Genomic DNA, 10,494 nt, shown 5'->3' with positions numbered 1-10,494 from the left:
AAAAAAAAAAAAAAAAAACTCTTGGGTTTATGCAATTCTCCTGCCTCAGCCTCCCAAGTAGCTGGGACTACAGGCTCCCACCACACTGCCCAGCTATTTTTGTTGTTTTTGTTGCAGTTGTCATTGTTGTTTAGCAGGCCTGGGCCGGGCTCAAACCTTGGTGCATATGGCCGGTGCCCTAACTACTGAGCTATAGGGGCCGAGCCCATCAGCTTCTCCTTAACCTCAGGTCTCCCTCCAACCACAGAACATTCTCTTCTCCCCCTCTGCAGCTAGAGTGGGGCCCCTCCCAAGAGTGGTCTAGACTCAGAGTTTGACTCCTTCTACCCACACCTCTCTTGTCTAGTGTCTGTGACTCTGCCAGACCCAGCCAGCATCCATTGTCCTTGCTCAGCAGCAGCACCTAATGGAGTTGATCACTCCCTACTCCTTTATCCTTGTAGGATGTCCCCAGGCATTCAGGTTCCCTTCCAGCCCTCTGCCAGCTCCTCTTCTTCCCTTTGACTTCCAAGTGGGGGGCCCCTCTCCCTCCTTGCCTCTTGGCTTCCTGTGTGAGCTCACCAGGCTCAGACTTCAGTGCCATCTGCTGGCTCACAGCTGTGTATTTCTAGCCAAGAATCCATTCTGAAGTCCTTGCCTCTGTCTCCTACAGACACCTCCAATAACAAATCTTACAGGCCCTAAAAGTGGCTGCCCCTGCGCACTTTCTGGCCCAGGCCCATGTGCCGCAGCCCATCCCTGCCAGTGCTGAGGCCCCTTAATGTCTCCTGAGTCCCTCAAATCTCAGGATCTACAGAGAGTGTCACCCATGCTGGCTCTGGAGCCTATACAGGGAAGGACTGAACAATCCATGTCCCCTCTGTCCCCTATACTTTGTCATTGCCTGCACCCTCAGGGCCAAGCAACTGGGGGTCTGCGGAGCAGCACGCACCTCCTGGCGGTACTTGGTGACATAGAAATAGAGCTCACTGAGTGCACTTAGGACATTGAATTCACTGGCATGGAGGCGGGACTGCTCCACCAAGTAGGCATCCATGTCCTGGTCACTGATCAATGCCATCTTTGCAATGTCTCGGTAGTACCTGTTGGGACCCTGAGTAGGTCATTTGAGCAGATATCACAAAAGCCCAAACTCCTGTTCTCACTGCCAGGCCAGCCTCAGAGAGACGGCCCAGGGAGAGCAGCTCCTGCCCCCATCACCCCCAGCAGGGCGAAGCCCACCTCTCCACCCAGCTCTTGTAGTTGGGGATATCCTTGGCATAGAGCAGCTTGTTGGAGGGTGAGTCCTTGCCCAGGCGGTGCTCAGATGTGGAACAGGAGTCCATGAAGGTCTGGGCCACCACCGACAAGCAGGCGTCTGTGATGCTGTTCTTGTGGATGTCAAACACAAACTGCGGGTTCTTAATCACATTCACCCAGAAGCGCAGGGGCAAGCTGGCCAGAAGGACACATGCCTGAGGCTCCCTAGTCAGCCCTGTGGGGCCCCTCCCACGTGTGCTCCCTGTCATATCTTATTCCTGGCTGGCCAGCTTACATCTTGTCCAGATGTGGCAAGAGTGAAAAGTTTAAGGTTAACAGCCATTTCTCTAAATTTCTGCTAAACTTCTGTCCTCAGCTGGTCTCATCCCCTCTGCAGCTTTTACGGTCACAACTATCACCACTTGCACCAAGGCACCAGCATCTCTACTAGGCGCAAAGTCCTGGAGGGCAAAGAGCCACACCTTACTGCAGGCCTCACTGCCACCATCCTACCTTGGATGCCCAGCAGAGTTCACCTCCATCACCATAAAAGTTGGCTCTAGGCCAGTGTGCCACCCTCTCCTGCCTAACAACTCCAGCCCTGCCATCAGCCTTCCCCTACAGGTCCTGGGTCTTGGCAAAGCCCTCAGCTCCTTCCAGCCCCCCAGCCCCCCACCCCCAGAGGAGGCAGCAGCTCAGAACAGGGTGGTACCAGTTGCTCTTCCAGGTGTGACGCACGTCAGGGTCACTGATCTGGCGCTGGTCAGCCTGTTCATCCAGGAAGTCGAACATGTACTTGATGGCCAGGGGCAGAGCTGAGCCCCGGTGGGCTGTGCTGAACACAGTTTCAAAGAGGTCATCCACAAACTTCTGCAATGTACCCTGTTGGTGGAACGGCCAGAGAGGGTATAGGCTAGGATGGAGCCAAGTCAGGATATCCCCAAAGGTGGGGCAGAAAGGTTTAGCAAAGAGCAGGGCTTCCCTGTAGGGCCAGGACCTCTGAGACAGAGTCAGCCTTGACCTCAGGCTGGGAGTTCCTATAGCAAAGGCCCACTGGATCCAAATAATCCAGTCTCCCCAGCCCCTCCCGAGTAGGCCAGGCCAACCACAGGCCAAGACCAGGCTAGAAGGCATCTGTGCGGAGGCCAAGGTTGCAAGAGGCAGGCCCACACCTTGGTGGCCAGTAGTCGTGTCAGGTAGATCTCTGAGACCATCTTACTGCCACGGTCCCCTTCTCGGTGGTCAACATGGTCATGGTTCTTCACCAGGTGCCACAGCTTGGTGCCTGTCTCCTGGTCAGGTGTGATCATGGGTGCCCGTGAGCGGAGGCTATCAGGGCTGCTAGCTGTGCGGAGCAAGCTCTCTGGAGCAGAGCACAGGTGTGCGCTTAGGCCACTGGAGACACTAGTATCATCCTACCTCTTGCTAGTCTCCACCTTCTCCCAGAAGCCCAGCAGCCTGGGGGAATCCATCTGTACTCGCTGGCCCACCCTATGTCTAGAACTACAGAACTGAAGAACACCCAAGGGCACGGCCTAGGAAGGCTCCTGGAGCTGCCTAGACAGGGGTTCCCCAGGAGGACTTGCACAGCCTCAAAAGGCTACTGTGCTAAGCATACCTACCATAGCGGCTGAGGGAGCGGGTGAAGGTGAAGGAGTTGGCCATGTTATAGGCAGACACTTGTTTGGGCACCAGTGCCACCGAAGAACCATCAGTCACCTGGAGGTCCCAGAGGGGGGGTAGTGCATGAAGTCAAGAAGCCAACAGGCCACCACCCACACAGACCCTTCAGTGTGTACATGGGTGGCACCCGAGGCCCCATGAGTAGAGCTTATGAGTGGAAGAACAAGGGCAGGGAGGAGCCAGGACCACCACTATTCCTGTGCCTTGCTGTGGCTCAGGGCAGAGTCCCAGTTTCCAGATGACCCTGGCAGTGAATGGGCCTTCAGACCCTTACCTGGTAGTGGGCCAGTGAGTTGACCCTCTTCCAGTCACACTCAATCTTGGTAGTGACATCCTCATCCTGGAGGATGATGCGGGCCATGCGACCCTGGCGCCATTCTGTGGGCCACAGACAGTACTTAAGGTTGTGCCTGGTGTCCCCTGAGACCCTGGGCCCAGTCCTCCTAGAGAACAGAGCTCAGGTGGGGTACAGGAAAGCCATGAGAGCCAGCTGAGGTTATACGGCTATAGGCGCTGCAAGCCCCCTGAGAGGGTGTGAGCAGGGGCCTCACCCAGATCCATATCCTCAGCTTTGGGGCGCTGGGAGTATGGGATGCCCTTGTACACGGTATCCAGCAGCTTGTCTTTGGCCTGGGTGATGCTGTCACAGTTGAGAACTTTCACCGGGACCTGAGCACTGCCCTCACTCTCTGGGCACACACAGTATAGGGTCTAAAGGTATAGGGGACCCAAGAGTCAGTGCAGATGAGGCCTCTCCCCACTGCACACCTCTTACCCACAGGATCCACACTCACCAGTGTCTTGTAGTCAATCTGCTGCCGGATAAGCTTGTCCTCACTCAGGGAGTAGCGCGCCTCACCTGTGATAGCATCAATGGGGCCCTTCTCCATCTGCTGCTTGATGGCACAGTATAAGAGGAAGAGCGGCTCTCCCGCACACTCCTGTAGCCAGGGTCAGGCACACAGCTTGCCACCTGCCTGGCCGCCAAGCCAGCTGCTCCTCTGACATCACTTCCCCTGCCACCCAGCCCACCAAGCACACCTTCAGAAACTTATGCAGCAGGAATGTGAACCAGTTGGTAAGCATCTTCTCAGCCACTGACTCTGTCCTAGGGCAGGAGAAGTATGTTGGCCCTGACCTAGGAAGGGCAGGGCCTGGGAAGGAGGCAGGAGTGAGAGGAGCAGGGTGGGGTCAGGTACCTGCGCAAGAGCAACTTTGGGTGGTTCTTGCTCTCAAGGTTTTTCTCTATAAGGTCTGCCAGTAGTTGCTTGAGCAGCCCCGTAGCATAGTCAAGCCGGCTTTGCAGGGCCACCATGGTGAGTGAGGCCACAGTGCCACGGTCACGCATGGAGAAGCTGCTCTGGGCCTCCAACGTGTGGATGAAGGTGAGCACAAAGGCACGGCTGTGCAGCAGCTGCCCAAAAAGGTGCAGGGCCTTCTCGACGTTGGGGGGGGTCTGTGGACAGCAGGGAGTCTCAGGGTGGGGGTGCTGGGGGGTGGGCAGAGCAGAGAAGGGGGCATGGGCAGGCCGAGCAGGGGCTCACATCTAGCTCCTTGAGCACTGGGTGGGCCTCAATGCCAGGGAAGAGCACGCGCACAGCATAGGTCCGGTAGTCCAGGAAAGGGATCTGCACCCCATCCATGTGGTTTGTTAGCTCATTGATGTCAGTCTGCAGCTCTGCGAAGGCTAGGGAGGTGCAGAGAGGAAGAGACAGTTAAGCAGGAGAAGGAGGACCCATGCCCATGGCCCCATAACATCATCTGCCTCAGGCACCTTCCTTGCATTCCAGGGCCACTCGTGACTCCAGGTTGTCCATCTGCAGCTGGAGCCGCTTGAGTGTGCGATCTGCATCCTGAGTCTTGCGCTTGTAGGCAACCAGCACTGCAGTAATGGCCAACAGCAGGAGCCCACCCCCTGTAGCCAGCCCCACCATGGCTGGCAGGGTCAGTGCCCGCTCAGCTGTGATGTGCAGAGTGCCCAGCCAGAACTCCAGGCCACCTACCAGTACCTGCAGGGACAGGCCTGAGGTGAGCTGGCCCTCCTGCCCACCTCAAACCATCCTGGTGGTGTCCCCACCCCCACCCACCATGACAGGCTGCCGGCCAGTCTGGCTGGGTGAGTCGCACAGGAGCTGCGTATCTGAAACGGTGAGTGCACATGGCTGGCCCCCAATCAGCACTGTGTAGTTGAGGCGGGAGCTGCCAGCTGCCGCAGGGATCAGGTTCTTGCCCTGGGAGTGAAGGATAGGCTCAGCCCAGGGTCTCCACCTCCCTGGCCCTCCCTCCACCTGCCCTGCTGCACCTTCAGCACCACGTGGGAGCCAGGTTTGACGTCCAGCACACCAGAGGGGCCAAGCGGCTCAAAGCTGGGGTCAGGGTAGTAGGTGAAAGAGGAGCGGTTGAGGGAGCGCGCTGTCTGCACATGGTCCAGCACGAAGCCAAACTCATCAGGGTGCTCGCCTTGGGCCCGTGGTTGGGGCCGCCCGAGGAAGATCCCGGGGGCCTTACACAGCATGGCAGTGTCATTGATCACCTGGCACGTCTGTGAGGACAAAGGTGGGCAGCCCAGCACATGAGGCCACAGGCAGCAGGGGCAGGGGATGGGCAGCTGATACTCACATTAGTGGTCTCAATGCCACGGTACTTGGCCCGGACTCGAGGCTCCTGAACTGTCAGAAGGTGGGTCCCACTCACAGTGATGGCGGTGCTTCCACTAGGGTCAGGGGTGAGGGACCTCAGGCTTCTTCCCTGATTGTCCCCCATTCAACCCTGGAGATTTATCAAGGCTGCTTTGGGAGCCCAGGGTCTCCCTGACCTGGATCATCCGGTGGGGACCAGGTACCAGGTACTGCAGCCAGGACACCTCTACCCTCCACCGATGAGGGCTTGGCTCAAAGGAGGTAGGAGGTGATGCCCAAGGCCTCAGTCACTGGCCTGACCCCTGCACACCGCCCAGAGTCTTACTTGATGATGCTCCACGTGGGTTCCAGGTGTGTGACTGTGGGGTCTTGAGTGTAAGTATAGATGACTCCAGGGCTAGACACATTGGCACGGTCAATGGCAAGGGTGATGGGGGCCTGGCTGGGGCCCAGAGTGGAGACAGGCGTGATACACACAATTGCCTCAGCATCCCTCCTATGTTGGTAAGCAGGTACTTAGAGGTGGTAGCCCAGGGCCACCAGCCGCCAACCCCCACAAACCCTACCCAGTGCTTAGCCTGAGGCTGGCAGGGCCCTGGCCCACCTCACGAACTGGCACTCGCCATCTCTCACAGTCACTGTGACCCTGCTGCCGGCATCTAGGGAACTGCCAAAGATGGTAAGCCGCGAGCCCCCTGAAGCTGGGCCCCGACTGGGACTCACACGGTCAAACATTGGGCTCTGTGGGAGAAGCAGCCAGCCCTAAGGGGAGGAAGGAGCCAGCACAGGTGGGGCGAAGGGCGAAGAGGGGAAGGGCTATGGCCACATACCACAAAGCTGTAGAGCTGCTCTGACTGCGTGCGGAAGTCAGCAGAACAGTCGCCTATGCAGAGCTCCACAGGCCCCGGTAGTGGGCTGGGCACCAAAGACTCCTCCATCTCACACACAATCCTGAGGATTGAAGGGTGTCAGAGACAGCTGGGTCAGGCAGACACCTGGGCACCCACAAGGCCAGACTCACCTCTCAGCACTGACATACTCAGCTGGGATAGAATTGCAACGCACGCCAGCCACCCGCAGGCCTAGCTCTCGGGAGGCAAGACCCAGGTTCTCTCCCAGAATGGTGACCTGGGTGCCTCCCTCCTTGGGCCCCATGAGAGGGTGGATCTGCAGAAGAGGATGAGAAGCAAGAAGGTCAGTCCAGACTCATGGGTGACCAGCATGTGGTGGGCAGGCAGAAAGAGAAACTCACCTGGGTGATGCGGGGGTGGCTGCACCGGGCACCTTTCTGGCTGGGGTGTATCCAGTTGGTCTTAGGGGCAGGGCAGTGGGCCCGCAGCTGGCACCTGTGCTCTGAGATGCACCAGCCACAGCTGAAGCGGGGGTCAGCCTTGAGGCAGAGGCCACAGTTGGGCCGCTGAGCCCAACACTTGTACAGGAGGGCTGTGGGCACAGGGGTACTGCTGATGGAGGAGGCAGTGGCAGAAAAGTGGGGAGGACAAAGGCCTCCCAACCAGCCCCAGCAGTGCCGATTCAGCCTTGGGGAACAGACTCCCTGGCCCAGCACCACCCCTCACCTCGAAAAGTAGGAGGCTTGTCAATGGGGAAGTCTCCATCCCAGACCACAGAGAAGTCCAGCTCAGTGTCACCATACTCATCGCCTTCATAGGAGTACTGGGGTGAGAGGGACCAATGTAACCCCAGGTAGGACATGCAAAGTTGCCCCTGCCCCATCAAGATTCTTGCCACCACCCCTCCCCCAGGCTCAGAACCCCCAACAGGAGACTCAGAAGGTGCCCTTCCCAAGCTACCTGAGGCTACCAGCCCCCGTCACACCACTGCTGGGTCCCCAGGCCTCACCGAGGCATTCTGGCACTGTATGCTGCTGCTGTTGAAGCGCACAGCAGGCACCCGCTGCTGCCGGCCCCACACCCGCACCACACACTCATAGTTCTTCTGGCCGGATTGCGGCTGAGGTAGGTTCTTAGCCCGTAGGGTGAGAGGTTGCATGACGCCAACGGGGATCAGAAGGTCCCCACTGGGCAAGATCTCAGGGCAGCCCTGTTGGGAAAACACCTGTCAGCTACACACTAGACCACCACCCTTCTCCAGGCCCAGCTGGCCCTTCCCAGCCTCAAGGAGGTTCAAAGAAACTAAGAAGCCAAACAGAAAAGCCAAGGCCAGCCCGCACCACGGAGCCCAGTCCCCTTGCACACGCGGCCCGCCTCACCTCAGGGCTGTGGACCCTGCCCTCCTGGAAGGAGCATTCGTGGGGGTGGCTGGTACACACATGGCGGTACTTACACCAGTGGCAGGGGTAAGGGCTGCCAACACATGACATGCACCTGGGAGGGTGGGACAGCTTCAGAAATAATAGAGGCCAGACTTCCCCTCCCCCAGGACATAGCTCAGGGGATTCACAGCTACGGAGACAGAGGTAAACCCCCAGAAACACAAAGACAGCCAGTCTGCAGGTCTTTTATTTTTTTTTTTATTTTGAGACAAAGTCTTATTTTGTCATCCTCAGTAGAGTGCCATGGCATTTTAGCTCACAGCAACCTCAAACTCAGGTTTAAGTAATTCTCTTGCCTCACCCTCCCAAGTAGCTGGAACTATAGGCTCCTGCCACAATGCCTGGCTATTTTTAGACTCAGGGTCTCACTCTGGCTCAGGCTAGTCTTGAACTCATGAGCTCAGGCAATCCACCCGCCTGGGCCTCCCTAGGACAGGCATGAGCCACCACGCCTCCTCCTGGCCTGCAAATCTTGCTTGTCCCAGAGGCCTCTTCTATTCCTAGGGGTGGGACAGGTACCAAGCCAGGTACTCACGACTGGAGGACACTGCAGTTGTAGAAGACAAAGTCAGCCCCAGCAAACCTCACGCCTGTCTCCTTAGAGAGCAGCTGCAGCTGCACGGTTCGGGTGGACCCTGCAAGAAGCCCAGGGGTGGCCATGCACTATCTGGGGACAGGGGGTGGCTACCACCCCAGCCTAGGCAGTTCCTGCTTACTGACCATGCCCCCTGGTAAGAGCCTGCAGCTCCTGCAGAGATGGTGAAAGGCAGTGCAACTCGCCAGAGGGCAGCAGGACAGCCTCACTCTTCATCACCTCCTCAAAGACACAGCTCACACCCGCACTGAGGTCTGGCACATTGCGCACGGCCACAGTCAGCTGAGGAGGCAGAGGGCTCAGGGCAGGGCATGCCCCAGCACACATGCACAGGCCCCTACACCCTCTGCGCTACTCACCTGCACCCCAGGCGATGTCACTGACACATTGTTGGGCCGAACCCGCACCTGGACACACTTGCTCAGCTCTTCCACAAAGCTGTGTGGGGCAGAAGCACCAGGACAGGCCCCTTCACGGCAGCACCTACATGGAGTCAGTCCAGAGCCGGTCCCATACCTGCCCTGGGAGCACCCAGGGAGTGGATGAAAGTGGGACCCTGGGGGAAGGGAGGGTCCAGGGACACCTCATAGTACCAGGCAACAGCAAGCCTAAGCTATGTCCCCTGGGGTCCAAGGGACGTACGTCACTCACAGTAGAGATTCTGCTCATTAGCAGGAGAAAGTAGAGGAAGAAAGGGAGGCTACAAGGTCAGGGCAGGCATACCAGGTGTTACTGGCTCCTCCCTGGCCATCAAGGCCCTCACCTGTGCTGCAGCACACACCAGCCACAGTGTGGGTCTCCTGATCCCAGGCAGGCCGCACAGCTCAGATACTGCTCGCAGGTCTCCACGGGGAGCTGGCTCACCTGGGAACAGCTACATTAGCACTCAGTCTGCCTCTGCCCCTCCACCCACCGCCACCCACCATGGGCCCACCTGCTTCTCACTCAGCAGGTAGATGTGCCGGTGGTCAGGGCTGAAAAGCAGGTCTCGGAGTATGGGGCTTCCATCCACTACGGGAACTGTCTCATAAAGGTGGGTATCCTGGGAGCCATCAACCCGCACCTGAGCCACAACACCAGTCAGAGGAATGATGGACCAGCCTGATGCCACCATAGCATCAAGACAGGGACTTTCTAGGTGGTAGATGAGCTAAAGTATCCTGGGAACCCACCTGTGGCTGTCATGCCCATAGCCTTAGAGCCAGGAAAAGGGAGTACAAAGGCCAGAAAATGATCCCAGAAAATTTGGAGACAGAGAGGTTAAGGGGGTGGGGAAGGGGTGATAGTTATAGAGGAGGGCAATTTTTAGGGTGATAAAAATGTCCTGAAGGATGGGCACAGTGGCTCTAGCATGTAATCCCTGCATTCTGGGAGGTTGAGGCAGGAGGATCCCTTGAGCTCAGGAGTTTGAGACCAGTCTAAATAAGAGTGAGACCACGTCTCTACTAAAAATAGAAAAATGAGCCAGGCATTGTGGCAGGTGCCTGTAGTCCCAGCTGCTTGGGAGGCTGAGGCAGGAGAATCGTTTGAGCCCAGGCATTTGAGGTTGTTGTGAGCTAGGCTGAGGCCACAGCACTCTAGCCTGAATGACAGAGCAAAACTCCGTCTCAAAAAAACAAAAAATATTAGAGAAAATGTCCTGAAATGAGACATTGGTAATGGCTGCACAACTCTACAAATATCCTAAGAATTACGGAAGTGTACACTATGAGTGGGTGAATTCTGTAGTGTGTGTTTTAGTTCAATGCAGCTATGACAAATGATAAAAGGGTCACAGGAGCAGAGCAGGCTGGGTTTCAGGAGCTCAGCACCTCCCTTCACAAATCCTCCACTGTCTATCCCCAGACTGGGTAAACAAGATAAAACTCCCATAGCTGTCCTGAACCCTGTCTCTTAAGAACGTGTCTGAGGGCTTGGCGCCTACAGCTCAACCGGCTAAGGCGCCAGCCACGTACACCTAAGGTGTCAGGTTTGAATCCCCAGCCCGGACCCGCCAAACAACAATGATGGCTGCAACCAAAAAATAGCCGGGCGTTGTGGCGGGC

General features: G+C 57.3%; 1 protein-coding gene across 3 annotated transcripts in view; it reads right to left on the bottom strand.

Annotated features, from left to right (window-relative positions):
* The window catches only part of PLXNA3 (plexin A3), a 17,372-nt gene that overhangs the window by 1,580 nt on the left and 5,298 nt on the right, over nt 1-10,494 (bottom strand). Inside the window, exons 4-31 of one of the 3 annotated variants that reach the window (XM_003802570.3) lie at nt 9,384-9,512; nt 9,213-9,313; nt 8,809-8,932; nt 8,575-8,731; nt 8,390-8,489; nt 7,792-7,906; nt 7,422-7,622; nt 7,139-7,235; nt 6,814-7,004; nt 6,583-6,728; nt 6,392-6,512; nt 6,166-6,302; nt 5,887-6,057; nt 5,542-5,635; nt 5,225-5,464; nt 5,010-5,153; nt 4,697-4,931; nt 4,467-4,609; nt 4,122-4,378; nt 3,964-4,030; nt 3,717-3,863; nt 3,474-3,633; nt 3,197-3,300; nt 2,862-2,958; nt 2,412-2,602; nt 1,952-2,121; nt 1,222-1,434; nt 932-1,082 (exon numbers count right to left, since the gene is read on the bottom strand). In XM_003802570.3, coding sequence (XP_003802618.1) covers nt 932-1,082; nt 1,222-1,434; nt 1,952-2,121; nt 2,412-2,602; nt 2,862-2,958; nt 3,197-3,300; nt 3,474-3,633; nt 3,717-3,863; nt 3,964-4,030; nt 4,122-4,378; nt 4,467-4,609; nt 4,697-4,931; nt 5,010-5,153; nt 5,225-5,464; nt 5,542-5,635; nt 5,887-6,057; nt 6,166-6,302; nt 6,392-6,512; nt 6,583-6,728; nt 6,814-7,004; nt 7,139-7,235; nt 7,422-7,622; nt 7,792-7,906; nt 8,390-8,489; nt 8,575-8,731; nt 8,809-8,932; nt 9,213-9,313; nt 9,384-9,512 — 4,203 coding nt within the window. The remainder of the gene's footprint in view (nt 1-931; nt 1,083-1,221; nt 1,435-1,951; nt 2,122-2,411; nt 2,603-2,861; nt 2,959-3,196; nt 3,301-3,473; nt 3,634-3,716; nt 3,864-3,963; nt 4,031-4,121; nt 4,379-4,466; nt 4,610-4,696; nt 4,932-5,009; nt 5,154-5,224; nt 5,465-5,541; nt 5,636-5,886; nt 6,058-6,165; nt 6,303-6,391; nt 6,513-6,582; nt 6,729-6,813; nt 7,005-7,138; nt 7,236-7,421; nt 7,623-7,791; nt 7,907-8,389; nt 8,490-8,574; nt 8,732-8,808; nt 8,933-9,212; nt 9,314-9,383; nt 9,513-10,494) is intronic. The other 2 variants (XM_023508477.1, XM_012813196.2) reach the window with 2 other exon arrangements.

Source organism: Otolemur garnettii, unplaced genomic scaffold (genome assembly GCF_000181295.1).
Source record: "Otolemur garnettii isolate 467f Iridium unplaced genomic scaffold, OtoGar3 scaffold00249, whole genome shotgun sequence".
NCBI classification, from domain to species: Eukaryota; Metazoa; Chordata; class Mammalia; order Primates; family Galagidae; genus Otolemur; species Otolemur garnettii.
This window is presented reverse-complemented; position numbering and strand designations above follow the sequence as displayed.